Here is a 20,899-nt window from a genome sequence, read left to right on the forward strand (position 1 = left end):
GGGAGAGAAAAGCAAAATGAATTAGATGTACAGGTATGAAAATGCTTTGGGGTCTTTTAATTTTGTTCTTCAAGGTAACAAATCCTAGTTTCCTTGTAAGAATGGGGCTAGAGAATGCCTGTCTAACAGCATCCATCATCATCATCATCATTAACCATAACAACTCCTCTTCCATAACTTAGAAAAGCCACAGGGAAAATAAGGAGAGACCTCGTTGCAACTAAATTCTGCCTTTCAAAGTGTTCCATATGGCTATTTGTTAAGGGTGACTTGTGAAGCCTGTAAAACTAAAGTAGCAACAGTTATCCATCTGAAATTGTTCCATTAACATCAGTAACAAATAATACGTACCTTAAGCCTGTATTTTTTGTATGACTTAATATAATTTGTATAATTTAAACATGTATCAACAATATCTTCCATAACATTTCCACAATCAAAGCATCATACTTGCAGCCTAACTAGTACTTAGTTTCTAAAAGGTGAGCTGTTGGAGTTTAGAGCCTGCTTGAATGGCATACACTCAAATCTGAAAGCCCTTTGCCCTAATTCCACATGTGTGCATGTGTGAGGGTTGGTGGCTGGCAGGCTGTAGTATTTAGTAGGAAAAGGAATGTACATGCTCAAAAGTACCTCACTCCTGTTCCTTTGTTCCACAGCAAAGCTCCTGCATTGCAAACTGGTTCCTAAAATGAAATCAGGTAGCCCTAGCTTAAATTAATCCTTGAGCGCTGATTCAGTACTTTATGTGGAATGAATACATCAAGCAGAGGCAAACATAATCTATTTTGTGAAGGCTAATTTTCCACTCTTCAAAAACAAAATCAATTTCACTTGCTCAGCCTGTTATGTCAGTCTTGGAAAATGGTACAAATTTTAAGCAGACCTCACAAAACACATCATAAACTAAACTGCTAATTACATTGTATGTATGTATGTATGTATGTATGTATGTATGTATGTATTTCCATTTATAATCAGCCCTTCACAGTATCTCAGGGCAGATTATAACAGAGCTCAAAATAACAATTTATTCCAAATAAAACAATCTTCTAAAGTTATAATTTAAAACAACCACCCAAGTAACAAAGCACTGCAGAGAAGGGAAGATCATTTGGTGTTCATCCTCAACACCAAAGGCCTTGGGGGGGGGGGGAGTTGTGCCTTGATCTGCTCCTGGAAAGGACATAATGGTGGGACCAAGCACAGACTGGAGGGGAATGTGTTCCATGTCACACCACAGAGAAAGCCCTGCTCTCACATGCCACCACCTCTTGAGCTTCACAGGGTGGAGGCACCATCAGCAGGGTCTCTCCTGCCAATTTCATCATTTTTGCTGCTCTAATTAAGGTGACTAATATTCACCAGAAAAAGGCCTGTTGCACACAACACAGTAAGCCAAACCCTTGCTTACCGGAACTGTGTAAATGCATGGGGTCCTGAAGAGGAACTTGCAGCTGGCTGGCTTCTCCTTGGTTACAGCTTACGGTCAGTGAAGACAGAGCTTAATCACGAGTCCCAATTCAGATGACACTCTTAAGTGGCAGTAAAAAAAGACCAGGGAGGACACTTACTCTGTCGTGCAAACCAGGCCACTGTCAGACTCTTTAGCTCTTACCTTTGTTAAGATTCCATCTTCTCGGTGGTTCTTCTGTAATACATGTTGAAGTGCTAACTGAATCTTCTGTTGGAGCTTTTCTATTTTTACTTTCTCCTGAAGCCATGATCGGTCTAAAATGAAAATTACCCGTGTTGAAATCTTACAAATAAAAACATACAGTATGATTAAATCTAGTATTCAAAATGTTTTTGAAACTACCTTCCACAAACTACTTTCTACAATTATTTCTTCTTAATGCACGACTACATAAAATTGTGCAATGTTTAACAACACCCAAAAGGGATACACCTGCAATTCTGCACATTGGTAGGCATATTTCCTTTCTCTTTACTTCAGTCCCATGTGCTCCATGTGTACAAAATGAATGGGACTCTACCATGCCAGAGCATACTCTTGTGTACAGTGGGGTTTCCTTCAATACAGTAAAATCAAGTCATGGTGAAATGAAAAAGTGATGTATTGTCAAGTAGAGAGTTGTCAAGTGACATATATGCATGTGTGAATCAGCCCATAAAGTCATGTTTTCTGGTGCTTCTCCAAAGCAACTAGCTATACATTCCATACTAAGCATTTGTTCTTTAGCACAGTGAATCCTAGAGTTGTCCTAGTGTTCACACACCATTCTTAAATATGGCTATGTGCGTAATCATTAGGATTGTTAATCAATTATAAGATTTGGGTTGGATTCTAATTTGGCTCTTTCGAAAGCAACCCACTTTGGTTTGAAGTGCTTCAGAGGCTCCCTGGAGAGTGGCAGTGAGGAAAGAAACATTGTCCTTTCCAAAGCAAATCTGCCTTGGAAAAAACAAAGCTCTGTTCCACTTCACCACCTTCACTATTACGGAGAATAAAAAAATGGCAAATAACTTTTCCCTTTAAATAGAAGTGGTTGGCATTTCAGGCATAGCCCCTCCAGAGTTTATAAAGCTTGCCAAATTACAGGCAAACAAGTCCAGGTGTTTTTGTGCTGAGCACATTTAAAGTTTTTTTATTATTATTATTTCAAATAACATTCTATAACTTTTTAATCAGCACTGTATGGCATCTGCAAGCATGGTAGGCCATTATGTGGCGACAAAACCTGCCAAATTAAGGAAAAACCTTTCCAGTTTGGAGTGTAGTGGATAAAAGAAAAGGATCTTAAGTGTTCTGGAGGGCATTGGTCTAAAAATTGCAGAAATGAGAGGCTGAAAGTTACAAAAATGAAGTGCAAAGCTAATTTGATATAAGTGGATGTAGGCAGAAATACTTGAATGTCCAGCATTTCCCAAGTAGGCCCCACTAGCAGAACGAACCCTTCCTCAAAGCACCATGAGGAGTAAAATCGTTTCTTCCATGGTAAAATCATTGCCTCTGCACTGTTGTCACTTTCCTGTAACATGGAAATCACTTTCACTATCACAGGGATTGTTTCTAATCAGTAATTAAAAGGTTTTCAGTACCAGACCTTACAGAACTGACTGCTGGAAGCAGCCAATTATATTTCTATTCTGCTCCTTCCAACAGTTATCTAAGTATTGGATTTGATGATAAACAAGTGCAGCTTGATGCAGAAGATGACATTTCTTTCTTGTGGAGTATAAAGTGATTCTTAAACAAATCTAATAAAATCAAATTAAACTTTTTAATGCAAAAAGTAGTGGATCCCGCTGCTGCCTACCAAATACAGTGGATCAAAACTATGTGTACCCTCTATAGTCACCACCACAAGTTATGTTTTAAATTTAGTGTGAAGGAAATCTTAGATACAGCTTAGTTTATGAACAACTTGGATTAAGATTGCTGCAAACCCGGAAGTAGGTGTTTTGGTTTGTGAACTTTGCCTTAGAATAACAACATGTTTTGCTTCCTGTTGAGTGTGTTTCATTTGTAAATGGAGTCCCCCGCTGCTATGGGAAAGCACGCTTTGGTTTAAGAACGCCTTGGTTTAAGAACGGACTTCCGGAACGGATTAAGTTCGTAAACCAGGGTACCACTGCACTTGGTGACTCAGGCAAAAGCTGAACATATAAGAAAGATTTATTATATAGAACAAAGTGCTTAAAACAAAGGATGTATCAGAAGATAATGTTCTTTCAGGAAACAGTCAACCTATTAATAATGATACTGAATCTAATGGATGCTACAGGCTTCTAATCAAGCACAACGTCTTTTAAACCTCAGTTGCTTATGTTCAGTTATTACGCTTCAGTTAGATGTTACAGGTTTCTAGACTAGTTGGTAAATGCTTAGCTTATTTTGAGTTATTTCACTTCATTTCCTTAATTTTGTTCCGGCATAGGTGTTACAGCTGAATACTTTGCTTCTTAAATAAGATGGTGTCAGCTACCCAACCAATCACACTCCCGAGGTACTTCAAATAATATAACAGACCCCCGGGGTCAACCACACCGCTCTTCAGGGGTTTGGGAGTCTTCTCTTTCTAGACATCTCCCCTCCTGCCTGGAATGAGACCTAAGTAGACCTCACAGCTTCTACTTCTCCTGCTCAAGTTCAGCCCCCAAGTTAACTCCTGGCCTCATAAGACGCTAAATTCTGTTGTTCACAGAGACTCCTTTCTCTAGCTGTAGATATTTTCATCAGAGTGGATGTTTCTACTCAGAACCAACTCCCTCTCCTCACTCCAACTCTCTTCCTTAAACCATCCCACCCCTTCAAACGAAACCCTATCTCTATCCATATCTAACCATCTCCCTCAGAAACGGCTCCTTTTATTCTATCTCCCAAGGTGCTGGCTCCACCCCCCCCCCCGTGGATAGATGTCTGTAGCCAATCAGAGAGAGGCTCCAGCCCGGGGGGGGGGATTCAGAGGGACTGCATCCCCAGACTCTGGTCTGGCTCTGCTGTCCGTCACACAGGACTAGAGAATGCTTTTAGATACTTAAGGCCTTACCTGCAGAGAGTAAAACAAAAGCTGAAAATAATGCAATCTCATCTTCAGTAAGGTGCATAGAACATAAGCTCTTTCCAAATTCAAAAACAAAACTAATGAAATCTTCACACCCTGCCAAAGGGGGGGAAAAACAAGCATCAAATTACACAGGGCCTCTTTCAAAAAAAATAAGACAATACTTTTCTTTTTTAAAAAAAACAGCGATTATATGGAGAGTAACTTGCCAGAGAATTTATTCGCATTGGAGTGGACTGCTAGTTTTACCATGACAATATCTATGGGACTGCTTTCCATCACCGTATTTCACACAATGAGGCAGCAACAGCATGCCCATGCTAAATCTCATGTCATCTACATGTGTTGGATGTGCAGTCTGATTTAAGTAGCCCCACAGTCATTACACAGCCCTGGGCCCTCTGAATGTACATATAAGAACATAAGAAGAGCCTGGTGTATGATGTCAATGGGCCATTCAAGGCAACATCCTGTTCTCACGGTGGCCACGCAGATGCCTCAAGCAGGACCAGAACGCATGAGCCCTCTCCCTCAGACTGTGGGATTGCTGCCTCTAAGCATGGAGTAATATTAAAACAGCTGAGCAGGACAAATGATAATCCTGTTACTTCTTTGCACGCTGAGTCCATGCATTTTAAAGTGGGTACAAGGCTTGTGTGTTCAAATTGACTAAAGTATGTGAATCAATGAGATGTCTTAATTATATGAAAATTAGCCATTTGTGTCTAATAAGCAGTTCCAATATTTCAAAGGCCAGCATAGTTTTGCACCAAAAGAGCACAGAAACTACTTTGTGTATTTCTTGGTCTTAAAACTCACAGAAGGGCTCCTCATAGTCTCCATTTTTCTCCATAAAAACCCACAACACTTGGTGTCACAAGCAGGACTGAAATCTTAGTTAATAAGCCCAATATGAAACTTCCAGAATTCATTAATGAAAAAGAAAAAGTACCTTATGGCACTAAAGAGAATTAACGTAAGCAGTGCCTTCAGCTCCCTTCCCCATGTTCTACACTGTTATATCCAAGTGTCATTGAATCTCAGTGTTAATTAGTTAATAATTCCAGGCAGTTCTTCACTGCTGTACTGTCAACATCCACTTGCTGTTACTTCCAGATATATTTAAGCTCATTATATAAATTTCCAAATGCTTCCCAGCATGAACACAAAACTGAGTAATTATTAGATTACAACAATAACAGGGCTTCACTTTGGGAATCTTTTAAATACAAAGGTAGGGCTTGTGTCTGACGTGGAAGCCCCATACAGGCATGTGAGAACTTCACAACAAGGAACTTATTACAGGAACTCAGTTGCAATCAAATCTGATATTTTTTTCTATTAAGGAAACTATATATAATTTTTGATTAATGGTAGAAAAATAATTGGAATTATCTCTTTGGAGGACATAGCTCTTGGTATAATAATAATAATGCAGCAAACATTTATTGTGCTCTTATTTTGCAGCTTGCACAATAGAGTCCAGATGACATGTTTTCTAGAATGCCTAGTGAGCTTCCCACTTTGAACTCCAAAGTGTTGAGTAATAATTAACAAGCTGTAATCAAAAAGTATAAATGGGTCTAGGCTACCCTTAGTTTTTAATCTTTTGAAAGGACAAAAAGTACATTATTAAAAATACAGAAGGTGTAACTTATTTAAATCTCTAAAATATTCTTAATGAAAAATCTATTAAGTGATTTGCACACAATCCATTTATTGTAAGAAATTAATTTAACCAAATTGTTATTTTTAAAGTATGTTTTCTAATTAATTACTTCATTTCCTTACCTAATGACTTGAATACATCGGGGCTAGCATATTTGCCATCAAAGTACACTGTGTTGTTCTGGGAGTCAAAGGCACGGCACATTCTGATAAATACAACCTCTAAAGACCCTATAACCAAAGAAGAAACAATTTTACAATTGAGACTAAGAAACACAGTGGTTCACAAACAACTGTTCTTATCCCATGTCTTTCTTAAATAAACAATAGATTGTACATCTTCTTAAAATATATTTCTAGCTCACAAATGAGGTTTATGTGCCCTCAGAAAACAGAAAATAAATTATATCTGTTAAGCCAATTTTATGACTTTGAATATACAAAGGTGGTAATAGAGGAATATGGCTCACACACTGAGCCAATTCAAAAATAACAATAAACCATAATTTAGCATTATAAGGATAAACTGGAGTGAGTCTTATGCTTGTGTATCTTCAGTGCTGCTCAAGGAAGAGTTTGGAAGCCTTTTGCTTCCATTATAGATTAACCACAGCTTGTCATGTCATCCAAACAATAAATTGTGGCTAATTTTTACTGTGTTTTGTTGACACAAGCCAGCTTCAGAGCATGGTTTTAGAAGATGACTTGTTTCAACAAACCATCATTAAGTTTAATCACAGCTCTGGGCTTTGGTGTAATGCTGAACTGTGGCAAATCTAAAAGGGAAGCAGAGGCTTCCACTCTCATGGCTGCACTAGACAAGGAGCGGGGCGTGTATGACCTCAAGGCTTGCGTGTATGACCTCATAAGTCAAAAGCATTACAGGGCCAGTATTAGGTAATGAAAGCTTTGAGAAAGCCCTTTCCTGCAGAAATATTTGAGTGGCTGACGCAAATAAACATTCATTCATTCAAGCTCATGTTTGAACCTGGAATCTTTATTTTAAAAAGAAAATATTTCAGAAACAGAAAAACAGGAGGGGCACTGGAAACCCAAAAATAAGAGTCAAAGCCTCAAAATGATGTTTGTTCTATGTTGGAAAATATGGCATTTCCAATCCATTTCAACATATTGTCTTCAAGAAAAAAAAAAGTTCCATTTATTGCACAGTTTGTTCAGAGAAGTCACATTTTAAGGTCTCTCTCCCTCTCTCCCCGCTTTTTTTGCTTCAATTTTCTGCACAAACCAGGTTTCTTTTAGTTGTGCCCCTCTAGAAAACTGGGTTCTTGTTTCTGTTTAATGCCTGTGTTACCTTAAAAAAGATTTATTTATTTAACAAAAATTTTATACTGTTAAGCGATTTACTAGAAATATCACAATTAACAATAAAAAACTGTTAAAACAATTTAAAACATTTACAAATAATTAAAACTAACACTAAAAGAGATTAAAACAAATTAACATATATGTGTCTGAATAGTTTGGTCTTAAAAATGTTTTTAAACACGTGCCAAAAAGAGTACATCAAAAGCGCCTGCCTAATGTCAACAACGACACTTTATTGGTATTAGTTCTCTTAGAGTGATTCTGGAATTAACTTTATTAATGAAGGAAATGTGAAGGCACATGGCTTACGTTCAAGCAATAGGCTATTCCTCTGACTTCTTCTACAATGCCCAACATTGGCTCATGATTGCCCAGGACTGAACCGTACAACTTGTTGGCAGTATGATTATATAATGAACGAAGCATTAAACATGTTTAGGTGAGCCACAGTTTTGTGAAATACACTTTTTATAATGGAATTGCAATGTTAAGTAATAAAATGTGCACTTGACATTTATTTTAAAGGTTCAGTTTTGCCCCCCAACCCACATACCTGCTTTTAAAAGCACAATTTGATCATTTTGACACAGTTCCATAAAGCCATCAATGCGTTTGGCAAACTCCACCACGTACTGTATTGCTTCTGTTATTTTCACGGCACACAATTGCCACATTACTTCCCTTTGCTGTTAAAGACAAAAAAGAGTGCTATTTCCAGACTTGCTAAACCTTCTTAAGGGAATAAGTTTGGTTTTTTTAAAGCAAAGCATTAATCATTAATCTGTGCAACTGATTGCCTTGTGATTTGCCTTGTGATTGCCTTGTGATTTGCATGTCAGGCTGTGTTCCCATTTTGTATTTCAATTTGTGATACGTGTGGTATGGCAATTCAAGGGGCTTATGGCAGTTTTATGCCTGCCTACAGTTTTTCTAATGCTATCCTAGACTATAGATATTAAAGGCGAGTGCTACAGAGAAATAATAACAATGACTAGTTTACATAAAATTTACAATTTATGTTTTAGTTTACAAATAGGCTCTAAGAATGACATTTTAATAGTAAAACTTATATTGGATGCTTGGGTAAAACTCTTGTTCATTTCAGTGAGAGTTCTGTGTAGAATTCTACAAAATGTAGAACATAGAAGCAAAATCCACACTCTGCTCAGCTTCTTATTTAAACATCAGAAGTTGTAAGTGGAATATGTTTTACAAGCATCCCTCCACTTACGCGCAATCAACTCATGTGCAACTATTTGCTTAGCACCAGGAACTAATTACCGGTAAATAATTCAATTCAAACCCGGAAATGGCAGGAGATAATTGGAGAGTCTTCATGGCTTGCGAAGAGACCCTCCCCGGAGCCTGAATACACTGGAGGCACAGCAGGGCTTTGTTATGCTGCTCAGCCTCCCCGCCTAAGAGCTGATGTGCAGGGTAGTGCAGCAGCAGCCACATTCCCACACACCCTCCTGCCTCCTGCTGGCCCCAGTGCTTCAATTCTAGTTGTGAATATTTTTGGAATCAGTATGTTTGATATGGATTGCAGAAGGGGCATTTAGAGTGTTCAGAGGGTGCTCCCCACTTCACACAATTTCACTTATGCACACGGGGCCCCAGAGTGTAACCACCACATAAGTGGGGGAGTGCCTGCACATGAATCATTAGCATATCTAATGTGTGCTTTGTGTTTTGAGATAAAATATTCCTTAATCCCATTGAACAATGTTTCTTTTACCAATAACTATCTGTTGTCTCTAAAATTACATTTTGGGAATGTGCTCTGGTGATATCTGATGCAAAATATTTTTTACTCCCCCATTTGAGGTGTAATTGATCTAAGGCATGACGAATCTTGTGACATTGCATTATTTATGCAAATATACAAAGCATTCAAAATTAGAAATAAACTCTATATGGGTTTGAACCTTCAACAGAACTTAAATAGCAATGCTAACCATATGACGTTTTACTGCTTTTCTCCTTCCAAATTTGTCAGCGTATTCTCTTCTTCTATCATAATCATATAACATTATTATATAGGCTTCCGAACCATTTGCCCAGTGCTCCAAAGTATAGCTATAACAACACAGTAAACGAAGGCAAAGGACCAAACCACACAGGTGCATATTTGCTAAACACGCACTCACCATGTTGGCCATAAAGTAGAATGGGGGAGTTTGCTTTGATCACTAAATGGAATGTGGGGTGGTAAGAAGAAGGAAAGTCCATTTAGTGATAAACTTAGACACCCCCAGCCCCACTTTACAGTCAAGCTGGCAGCGAGAGGTTGGCAAACACGTTTACATCTGGCATGGCCCAAGAGAATGTATTCCATCCACAAGAAGAATCACAACCCCTAGAGGCGAGCATGAGGAAACATAAATATACATAGCAGACTGATAGCATTTTCTCTAGGGCTGCAAATCAATACTTCGTAAGCAAATTATTACTACAGTAAGTTTTCAACTTACTCAGGGGTTATGTTCTGCGGGTCAAACCTAAAAGCCAAAACTGCATATAGACAAAACACACTGGATGCAATGCAGGGTCGCATTGCCAGTCTTCTCCCCCAAATGCCTCCCACTTTCTGTATTTACTTCCCAAACATGTAAAGCTGAACACACACAAGTTAAATGCCCATAAGTTGTGGGCTTACTGTATTCATGACCGGACAAGTGATGAGGGTTTTTTTTTAACAGAAAACATCTACCTCTAGAGTGAAACCTTAGGGCTTAGTATAACAAGTATAGTGAATTAATCTTAATTTATTTAAAGATACAGAAAAGTAATAATTAATTTCCACTACAGTTTTGCATTTGGGCTATAAATGATTAAAAACAATCTCTTTATACAACCCTTGAGTATTTTTCAGGCAAATACGTAACTAGGGGCCATTTTTTAAAATGTCCTTCAGGTGAGTAGTGAAGACAATTTTGTTTCATTAGGCATTTGACTTATTTTAATTATTCTCCTAATATTTTTGTGTGTATTGTCTTTGAAAAATTGTTTTTAAGTCACCTTTCTGGGGGTGGAGAGGGTTAAGAATATAACAGAAACCCTGCCAGGTCAAAGCTAGCTAGTCTGTCATTCTGTGTTTGCAGGGACCAAGCAGATACCCATCGGAAGACCACAAAGATGACGTGGGACCAGTAGCTTTTTTCCACTGGTGCCACCCAGCATTTGGTACTCAGAGATTTACTGACTCTGATCCCGGAAGCAGCTCACAGACATAGTGATTAGTATCTGTTAATAGCCACACCCTCCATGAATTTCTTTAAACCCCTTTTGAAACTGTGCAGGCCATCACTATATCCTGTGGTAGCGAACTCCACAGTTTAACTATGCATTATGCAAATAAGTACTTCCTTCTGTCCTGAATCTCCCCATGCTGTTGCTGAAAGGAGGTGTATACACTTTGAAAATAAAACGCACCTTCACTTATCCATGATTTAGCCAGAAATAGTTATAAAAATAATGCTAATTTCTGAAGTGCTTTCATATGCCTATGAAAGAGATGAAATAAACGCAGAATTGAAAAGTACCTTGAAGGTATAAAAAGTAAAGGGACCCCTGACCATTAGGTCCAGTCATGACCGACTCTGGGGTTGCGGTGCTCATCTCGCTTTACTGGCCGAGGGAGCCGGTGTACAGCTTCTGGGTCATGTGGCCAGCATGACTTAAGCCGCTTCTGGCGAACCAGAGCAGCGCACAGAAACGCCGTCTACCTTCCCGCTGGAGCGGTACCTATTTATCTACTTGCACTTTGAGGTGCTTTCAAACTGGTAGGTTGGCAGGAGCAGGGACCGAGCAATGGGAGCTCACCCCGTTGCGGGGATTTGAACCACCAACCTTCTGATCGGCAAGCCCTAGGCTCTGTGGTTTAACCCACAGCACCACCCGGGTCCCTCACCAGACCCTTTATTGAGGACAATGGTGAACATATAGCTTCAAACCAGCATAAGCATTCTGTGAGAACTTTTTGCCCACCTTCAGATGCTTTGGGAGGTGGAACAACTTCAAAATCCACGCAGAGTTGAGGTTAAAGGACAGCAGCATTGTGGAGATATTTGGGGAGCTGATGTTTGTGACCAGAAGGGGTACATTTACATGTAATGTCGAATCATGTTTGGGCATTACGTAAATGAGTGTGGAGGAGGCTCATGTATAGCAATTAGTAACTTCTGATCCTTGTCTGCCTGTTCAGACAAAATAAGGATTGGAAATTGATAATGGCTGCATGAAAGAGGAGCTAGCTGCATGCGAGCTAGCGGCATCTCCACACTTATTCACGTGATACCAAACTGTGGCACCTGAATAAACTCTTACAGCTTCACACCAGCTCAGGTAATACTTTTTTGAACTATAGATGCTATCTCCACCCACCGAAAATTCTTCCTGGGAAACAGTTGGGAGTAACAAATTACTTGCCTGCCCTCCCCGCTGCTTCCCACCATCACAGGGAGAACTGAAGTAGAGGCAGCTCCCCGTTTACACACATTCAATATGTGTGCGATCGTATATATGTACATTGCGCCGAATCTGGAAGTGACCCAGAAATGTCATAAATGTCTGAAATGTCACTAAAAGGGCAGGGTGGGGAGGAACACGGTGTTTGCAGGCTTTTTCAATGGGGTTCAATTATAATCGATTTCACTGACGCACGTCATAACTCCCACATAAACAGGAGGCCACCTGTACTGAATCTGGAGATACTATGGTTATTCAAACATAGGATCTCCTTAGACCCCAAGAGATTCTAATGGTTTCTCCCAGTGATGAAGAAACAAACACAACGCCTGTTATTGATCTCTTGCTGCGGTGGGTAGAGGAAGTGTAAAAACAGGCCCTTTCTTTCAAGGAAGCCGAAACAAGATGTTGGTTATCCTGAGGCTCAAAGAACATGTGGTGTTGCATGAATCTTTTAAGAACCCAAAATAAACAGTAACCACTAGGAGGGGTATGTCAGAAATAGGCAGTACAACTCACTACACACACACAAACACAACAATCATTTAAAACTGATTCGCAGATTGCACAAAATGCTGTAGTCCAAGAAGTGTTTCAGAATGGGCAATTAAAAAAACGCTGTGTGCTATTTTAGCATGTTTACCAAGATAAATACCTTGCTCTGGTAGTTCTCAATTTCTTCCTGTAGAAAAGTTTGCCATGTTATTTGCTGCAACTCCTCCCTCAAGTACTGGCAAGTTTCCATGTGTGATTTGGAAATGTTCTGTGCGAGATGTTCTAAAACAGAATGAGCAAGAAGTGGCATGCATTTTAAAAAAAGGCCATCCTCAACTTTCATTGTACATGTTCTGTCTAGCCAATCATTAAATTATAGATGTTTTCAACACTAAATTTGTACAGGGTTGAAATGGGATTCTAACACCCATTTCCATTTCCTTTTATTTCCATTTTTTAAAATTATCACTGATTCTCACCCCTGTAAGTGAGGGGTTACTAGGTTTGATCTGGATTCTCAGGAGATTATATTGGCTAAGTCAGTCTCTCAGCCTCAACAAATGAACATAGAAAGCCGCCTTATTCAAGAGTCAGATGATTGCTTTATCTAACCCAGTACTGGCAGTTCTGCCTTGGGGTGGTTCCAACTAAGTGTTCAGAATGGAATTTCCATGCTTTGTTTACTCGATGTTTTAAGGGCGTACACATGATGCTATCATTCAATCATCATCCTGTATTTTCCCTATTTTTTTCCTGTTTTTTCTCAAACTGCAGAAAGTCTGCATTTTTAAAAAGCGAACTGGAAGAAGCAGAAGCTCCACAGGTAACTTTCTAGCACCACACTCCCAACTTTTTAATATGGGCATTTATATGGACAATGACTTTATGGGGAAATGAACAAATTAATCATAACTTTTGCGGTGGATGATATTTTTTTAAACCTTTGTTTTTTAAAAAAATATTTTGGTTACCACTCAAAAGCAACTCCATCTCTATTTTCTGAAAATGAAAGAAGTGTGTAGTGCTTTAGCACCTTCTCTTTCATAAAAAAGCTGGGAAATTGTTTAGATTTTTTTTTTTAAGGCTCATAAAATGGCACCCACCACACAGGTTATAGTGAATGTATGCTGAGCTGCAGGTGACCCTTTTCACAGCCGCAATATTCTCTCCACTTGAGTGGCCAGAACATAATGTGATGCACAATATTCCCAATAGTGTGGAAAGTCAGCTGCAATTCTGCTCATAGCTTACAATGGAAGAACAATGAATGGTAGCACTTTGGGCCACTTGTCTAAAAGCAGCCTCTCCAAGGTCTCAGTATCCCACCCCCCCCACCCCAGCACCAGCTACTAGAAACTATTTTAACTTGAAATTCCAAGGCCAAACTTCCAGTATTAGAAACTACGTGTTCTACTATAAGTTTTGAGTAATGGTCCCTGCTCAACTCAAAAGGTATGTGGTATTAACAGCACTTCACTCAAAGGGTTATTGTGATACTTTAAATATTTTCACACCTATCTGCTATTATCTCATTCAGTTTTTCTTTGGAAGTCATTCTATGCAGCTGAAACACCAAAGAGTCTTGTGGCACCTTGAAGAGGTGGGTTCATGTATGATATGAAATGTAAAACATAGGTTTGAATTCTGATTTCTAACTGGAGTCAGCTATTTTTTTTGCATATATATATATATATATATATATATATATATATATATATTCCAGATGCCAATTAGCCAACCTGGTCAGGGATGATGAGAGTTGTTCATAACATGGAGCTGGGAAAGGCACTTTTATATCAACTGTTTCTGGGTAAATAAAAAAGCTTTTTGACACATTACTAAATATTTAATGAAACGAGGGCACAAACCTTTATAATTATCATTGCAACAAATCAATGTTTGTTTACTGAAGGAAGTCCTCACAGTTTTCTACACATGCTAGACATGAACAAGTGCACTTTTGAGGAAAGCACTCATTAATAAAGATCTGTGAACATACAGTGATCTATCATTTCTTGAAGATAAAATCCATTTGTGTAATATGGATGGATACGAATTCACAGTGCTTTCAGTTTTTATAGACTGGGCTTTTAGTGATTTTCAAAAGTTTTTTCCTATATTTCAAAAATGACATGGAAGTATAGGCTAACAAAGAACATGTACTATATTTCCTTGAATGTAATGCACACCTTTTTTGGCCAAATTACATTGTGAAAATTAGGGTTGCGAAAATTAGGGTGCCCATTAGATTTGATGGTGTATTTACATTTGCCAGCAAATACTTTTTGGTTTCAAGGTTTTGAAAATTGAGGTACATATTAGATTTGCCGAGGCATTAGATTCACGTAAATAAGGTACTTCCATATAAGATCTCTCGTGCCCACTAACTGTTTCTTTTATTTTCATCCCAGAATATGTGAAATAAGATTTCATTTTAGTGTGGAATAGGAGAGTGCTACTGCTACTTTGATAGCAAAAAAGAAAAAGAAAAGCACAAAAGAGGGATGGGTTGGTAAACTCTCCCCTGCTTGTCATGCACAAGTTGTTATTAAGGCTCTTTTCACACATGACAGATCCTTTTCACAACTCCCAACAAAGTTGACTTTCTTTAGCTGTTACTTTGAGAGAGAACCACATCTAACTCGTCCTCAGCACGTACTAGATAACTGACACCACAAATGGAGAAAACACAGTTTTGAGTTACCCAGATTTACCCTGGTGAGTTGCCAGTTCTGGAGCTCTTAAGGGTAGCAGACAGATAGATGTAAACTTCTGGAGTGCAATTATTTCCAAAGTTTTTATGTGCAAGCCCAAGTAAATGAATAGGAGCTGTGCAGGAGTTCAACAGTCTCATTTTAGTAGGAGAAATATTTAGATTTTTCACATCAGACACCAAATAGTCTTGGGCTGATGCTTGTTTCTGCTACCGGTGTTTTACATTTCATTGCCATTTAACTTATTTTTTTCTGCTTTACACTCTTGGCAGGTATATGCCACCTGAATATCACAGTTCATGCATCTGATAAAATGGACTTCAGTCCATGAAAGCATGTGCTGCAAAGAATTTATTATTCTTTAATGTGTCAAAACACTCTTTGTTACTTGGTAAGTTAGCCCTCTTTATAAAATTATTACTTCCCAATTAAACATGTGCTTTACATCATTGTTCAGCTATATACTGAGGCTGGCTATTTATTAACTAAATTAATGAATAAATACTGTATGCTCTGGTCACCTATGTGGGGAAAATCATTATACTGTAATCAAGTGCAAAATTCATGTAACTTACCATTGTTTAGTACAGTCTTGCAGATAAACAATATACCAGCCTTGCTAACTTGCACAAACTTTGTAATGGGTGTCTGTGATCCAGACCTAGATCTAGCATAGTACAGAACAGTCTTTCTCAACCGTGGATCCCGAGAGGTTCCTGAATTACAACACCTAGCATCCCTGATCACTGTCCATGCTGGCTAGGAATGATGGGAGTTGCAGTCCAACAACATCTAGGGACCCCAGGTTGAAAAAGGCTAGAATAGCAGTTAGACTGCTGAACAAGGATAAGAGAGGCCAGGATTAAAATCCCCACTCCAGCCATTAGGTTCACTGGATATACTTGGGCCAGGCACTCTCTCACAGTCTAGCCTACCTCACAGGGTTGTTGCCAAGGATAAATGAGACAGTCCTTGAAGGAAAGGCAGAATAGGAATGGAAATAATAAATACAATAAAAAAACCTGTTAATCATCTTAGGTGACTGACTAACAGCAAGTCTGGTTTATTGGAATTCAGACCTAGACCAAGATTATGGACTTGATAAGCCCCATCAGTGCTGCCTTAGTCAAGGGGGCAATGCACTTCCAGAAAGAGCAGCTCTCATAGTTACAGCCATACACAAAACACAAAAGGTGACATGTAGTTTCAGTGATGAAAAGCCACAAAGTCATTGTTCTTAATCCAAAGGATAGTTACTACAGCAACTACATGGAAATTTCCCCCTCTTTTGTTATTACCTAATTCTGCCATGGACACAGTAGGAGAAGTCTCTCCATTTGTAAAAGAGCAATAAGGAAAGAAGCCCGATGCAGGTGTGTAGTCACATATCGGTTCTGGTTTGATTCCATTAATATCAAGCCCCGACTGATCTGGAGAAGGCTGTATGTCTAAGTAGAAGCTGCTAACGGCAGAGTCTGCTTTGCTACCTTCAGGGGTATGCCCATCAATGTAATTACTGAGGTCATCATGCAGTTCTGTGAGCCCATTGGTAGTGATATTGTATGTTGGCGTCAATGGCTCTGCCTCGCCGGGTTGCTGTTGGTGATCTCGCTGTTGTTGCTGCATCCGGTGTTTCTGCACTTCTGCATACAAGCTGTCCCTCTGCTTTTTTGACATTCGACCAAACTTTACAGCTGAAATATATCCATAAGCAATATATTTTATCACCACCAGCTGCAGCAGTAAAATGCTATGTTAGGACACATCATATGTAAGTCTTGGGTAGCTACTAAGCAGTTCACAACATCACTACAACACACTTTTGCTTGATCCTACAAGTGAAGTCATATATTAGAAGGTGAGAAGTTAGGTATTATCCTATTGGGTCAGCCTCTTGAATAGGTAAGTCATGTGTAATATACCGTATTTTTTGCTCTATAAGACTCACTTTTTCCCTCCTAAAAAGTAAGGGGAAATGTGTGTGCGTCTTATGGAGCGAATGCAGGCTGCACAGCTATCCCAGAAGCCAGAACAGCAAGAGGGATTGCTGCTTTCATTGCGCAGTAATCCCTCTTGCTGTTCTGGCTTCTGAGATTCAGAATATTTTTTTTCTTGTTTTCCTCCTCCAAAAACTAGGTGCATCTTGTGGTCTGGTGCCTCTTATAGAGCGAAAAATACGGTACTTAGGGCATGTATGAGCAATAGAAGAATTTAAGGAGATGGCTTTTAGGCAAACAGTCATCAGAAGGGCAATTTTAATAAGAAAAATAATGAACATGATTAGATTTCAATCATAGGGGCAAATATATTTAATTTGCATAATAGTCTGTTCCATATTTGGGCTTCCTTAGTGCAAAATGCAGAGTTTCTTTTACTGAAGAGAAGTTATAACTTTGATGTTGGCCTGTCATCCAAGAGAGGAGTATTTAACCCTTCCTATGGTGACACTGACATCTCTTAGCAGCAGGATTTGATAGTCTCTGTACCAGTAATGCGGGAGGAAGAAGGTGGAGGGAATATAAAGATTGGTTGGAGGAAGAAAAATACAGGACACCCATAATGTTGTATGAATGGAATAAGGAATGTGAAAGAAAATTAAAGTAGAGCTGGCCTAGTGACACCAGCCAGTAAGTAAGTAAGGCAGGCATTCACTCTTGTGTGTCGTGTGGCTGTGTAAGCAGCAGCAAAACAAAACCCTGGAAGCCACCAGCTGCATCAGTCCAAAGTAAATTCAGTGACTTATGAGGCACAGTATATTTCAAGACAAATATTTTAAGAATGGGATGAGCAAGCAGAAAGCTAAGGAGTGTCGCACATACAAGACAGCTGACCTGAACTAGTAAAGCTCACCATCTCGAGACATCCCCACAGCAAGGCATTTCTGTAAACGACAGTGTTGGCAACGGTTTCTACTGGTTCGATCAATTAAACAGTTCTTCTGTCGGGGACAGGAATAGGTGGCGTTACTTTGCTGACTCCTCCTGAAAAAGCCCTGTAGCACAATGACAAAAGGCAAGGGGAAGATTTATCAATGGCTGAATCCAAAGTGGTCGCACACGACAATTGCATTGAAAGGACACCTTGCTTTAGCTAAATTCTTATCGTCAGAGAAAAAACTACCATAATCAAGAGTATATTTTTTATTCCATTTTGTTACAAAATATAAAATACTTCACAATGTATGATTATATATTTGAATAGGTTCAGTAATAAAAATTATTTCAAATACATTTTATATATATAAATATGTAGGAATAATATTAGAAAATGTTAGGGCATTTCAGCTGTATCCAAATGAGGGCTGGAGAACCCATATATTTTCTCAACTGAATGTCTCCAAGTACTTGGTGAGAAATCACAGTTTTTAAGAGATGGAAGTGATTTAAAGAGGCATTGCTTCCCACTGTATACACACAATTGCCCCAAAATGACTCTGTAGGACTTTGAAACTATACAAACAGCAGCAACCTAAAAGAGGCAAAGCAGAGATAAGCTTACACACACCACTGCTTCGTCCTCTTCCCTGTCATGCTGCTGTTAGCAAAGTCACTTAAAATAATGCAGATGGAGTCCAGAGAGAAGTCCTTACGGAAGAAACTTAACAAAATGCTGTATAATTTGAGGAGAAACACAGAGATTTAGTCTCTCTTCCTTCAGGCCTTCTGCATAGCTTACTGTGCATACTGTGCAATTTACTGAGGATAAGCTGCCTCAGAACTAGACATCTCATCAGAGCACACGTTACTGCAGTCAGGATCATGCCACTGACTAGTTGCTAATTAACATCTCTCCCTGTCCCACTCATGGCTAGTTGCCTGTAAGTAACCCTTAGGTTGCACACCGAATGATCTCTGCTGTTGCACTTCCAACAGTTGCTTTCTCCCTCCTTGCCCACAGCTACCACAAAACAGCTGGCCTTCTGGATCACTTTCCTGAGGGCCACACACCTCCTTCAGACACGGCTCGCTCAGCCCAAAGGACAGGCTCCTAAGTGTGTCCAGCCTTAGGGGTGGTGGACTGCTGAGGATCAGGGGAGAAATGAACTGACTTGTGAAAGGTCAAATCCAGCGACAGCCACAACATTGTTTTCACTACCAGAGCTGAGAGCAAAACTGGATTTGATTGGGACTGACAAATATCTGACCAATTTAAGGGTATTGTGTTTTCGTTTATGCAACTATAAATACTGAAAACATGGTATGAATTACATACAAATCAGCAGTGGTTTAGGTTGGAAAAAATACACACTGATAATGCCCCCAATGGATTAAATCTTACAAAGTGTGCCTTTCATTTCCTAGTCAGTCTGAATGAACAATTTCTACAAAAAGCTAAATTTAATGGCATTAGTGTGAGTTTTCATAAAACCTATTAATAGCACCAGTGAAGTGTTCTGTTTAGTTTCCTTCCTCAAAGAAGAAATAAATAAATGTTCATCCATGTCTTGTGAGTGGCAGTTAATGCTCCTCTCACCACTGGTTTCTGAGCCTGCCAGAAACTTGAACTACTAAGCTCATATTTTGTCTTTTGACAATTTTCATTTAATGAATTGATTCCTACAGTTCATTAACATGCCCACTTCTGTATACACATATGTCTTAATTAGCTGCTCATTGGCTGTTTAATTACAAGAAAACAGCTGACAGCTGCCTTGTTGCATCCTAATGACAGACACTCTGGAAGGGATACACACCAGTCTGTGACAGCAAAGATTTATTCATAATACCATGATTTATTGCTAACACTTACACATTTCCACGTATCATTACACTTTGCAATATTCTAGTAATTGCCAATTAGGAATCAGAGAATTGGTCTCCCCTGGCCACCCCCCAGCCCCCATACCCTCTCATTCTTTTGCATTTTGTAAACTGAACTCACTGAATTTATTTTTAAAACAAACAAAAATCAAAAACACACACATTCTGACTGTAGAAATCTGGGTTCTTGCTCTCATAAATTTGGGATTATATAGCAAATAGTTTTTAAGTATTTTACTCAGAATCCTTGATTTCAGGTGGGTGGAACATCAGTGACTGTTTATTGCTGTGATTCTGGAGCAGTTTGCTTCAGTTTTGAATGGTCTTACTATTTTTACGAGTATCCTAGCTTTTGTCTGGCATCCAATATGTATATGTGAAAGGGCTGTGAAGGGTTGTATGCATACAGAGATCTAGGGGTTAGGACTAGGCTGTCTGTCAGAGCCCCTTCACACACGCAAGAACGCCTGAAGAGGACTCCTGTGGTTCACTATTGTGAGTTTAACCTTTACAAAACAAGACTGCATATTTAAGTAATATCTTAATGTTTTGATAGTTAAGATAGCCAAACAAACAAAGTATGTGCTCTTACTTAAGAGCATAAGAAGTGCCTTCCTGGATCAGACCAGAGGCAGTAACTGCTCCATCTTCTTCTCACTTTCTCACCCAGCTGAGTGGCTGGTTTATTGTGACCCGAATCTCTGTAGGCAATAGCCCGGCTGAAAGTTTCATGCAGCAGATGGGCCAGGTAGGTTGCCTATGCATCTCTTATTCTTAATCCCCTTTATCCCGTGGAGCACTATCCATCAAATCAATATCCGTGGGACTGAAACCCCCAACTGGAAGAGCATCTTTTCCCTGGCATGATTGTTGCCATAGACCAAATTCCAGGCATGTTTGCAAACCATGCAAACAACAGACCTCCCAAGTGAAATGC

The 20,899-nt window shown here is 39.2% G+C and overlaps 1 protein-coding gene and 1 long non-coding RNA gene across 8 annotated transcripts in view; one reads left to right on the forward strand and one right to left on the reverse strand.

The window, feature by feature from the left end:
- Positions 1-20,899, reverse strand: part of RORA (RAR related orphan receptor A) — a 366,343-nt gene that overhangs the window by 13,499 nt on the left and 331,945 nt on the right. For 6 of the 7 annotated variants that reach the window (XR_014541662.1, XM_083586666.1, XM_083586669.1 and 3 more), the window contains 7 exons: positions 18,053-18,194; positions 16,501-16,896; positions 12,649-12,770; positions 8,077-8,209; positions 6,321-6,428; positions 4,515-4,625; positions 1,619-1,731 (listed from right to left, as the gene is read on the reverse strand). Coding sequence is in view for 6 of the 7 variants with exons in the window: in XM_083586666.1 (XP_083442792.1) it covers positions 1,619-1,731; positions 4,515-4,625; positions 6,321-6,428; positions 8,077-8,209; positions 12,649-12,770; positions 16,501-16,896; positions 18,053-18,194 (1,125 nt within the window). In the remaining variant the exon portion in view is untranslated. The remainder of the gene's footprint in view (positions 1-1,618; positions 1,732-4,514; positions 4,626-6,320; positions 6,429-8,076; positions 8,210-12,648; positions 12,771-16,500; positions 16,897-18,052; positions 18,195-20,899) is intronic. The other variant, XM_083586667.1, reaches the window with a different exon arrangement.
- On the forward strand, positions 2-16,489 carry LOC310749801. The gene is made up of 3 exons (XR_014541798.1): positions 2-482; positions 13,263-13,311; positions 15,475-16,489. It is a non-coding gene; the product is annotated as an uncharacterized lncRNA (long non-coding RNA).

The sequence above is a fragment of the Podarcis filfolensis genome, assembly GCF_964270895.1.
Source record: "Podarcis filfolensis genome assembly, chromosome: 14".
NCBI lineage: Eukaryota > Metazoa > Chordata > Lepidosauria > Squamata > Lacertidae > Podarcis > Podarcis filfolensis.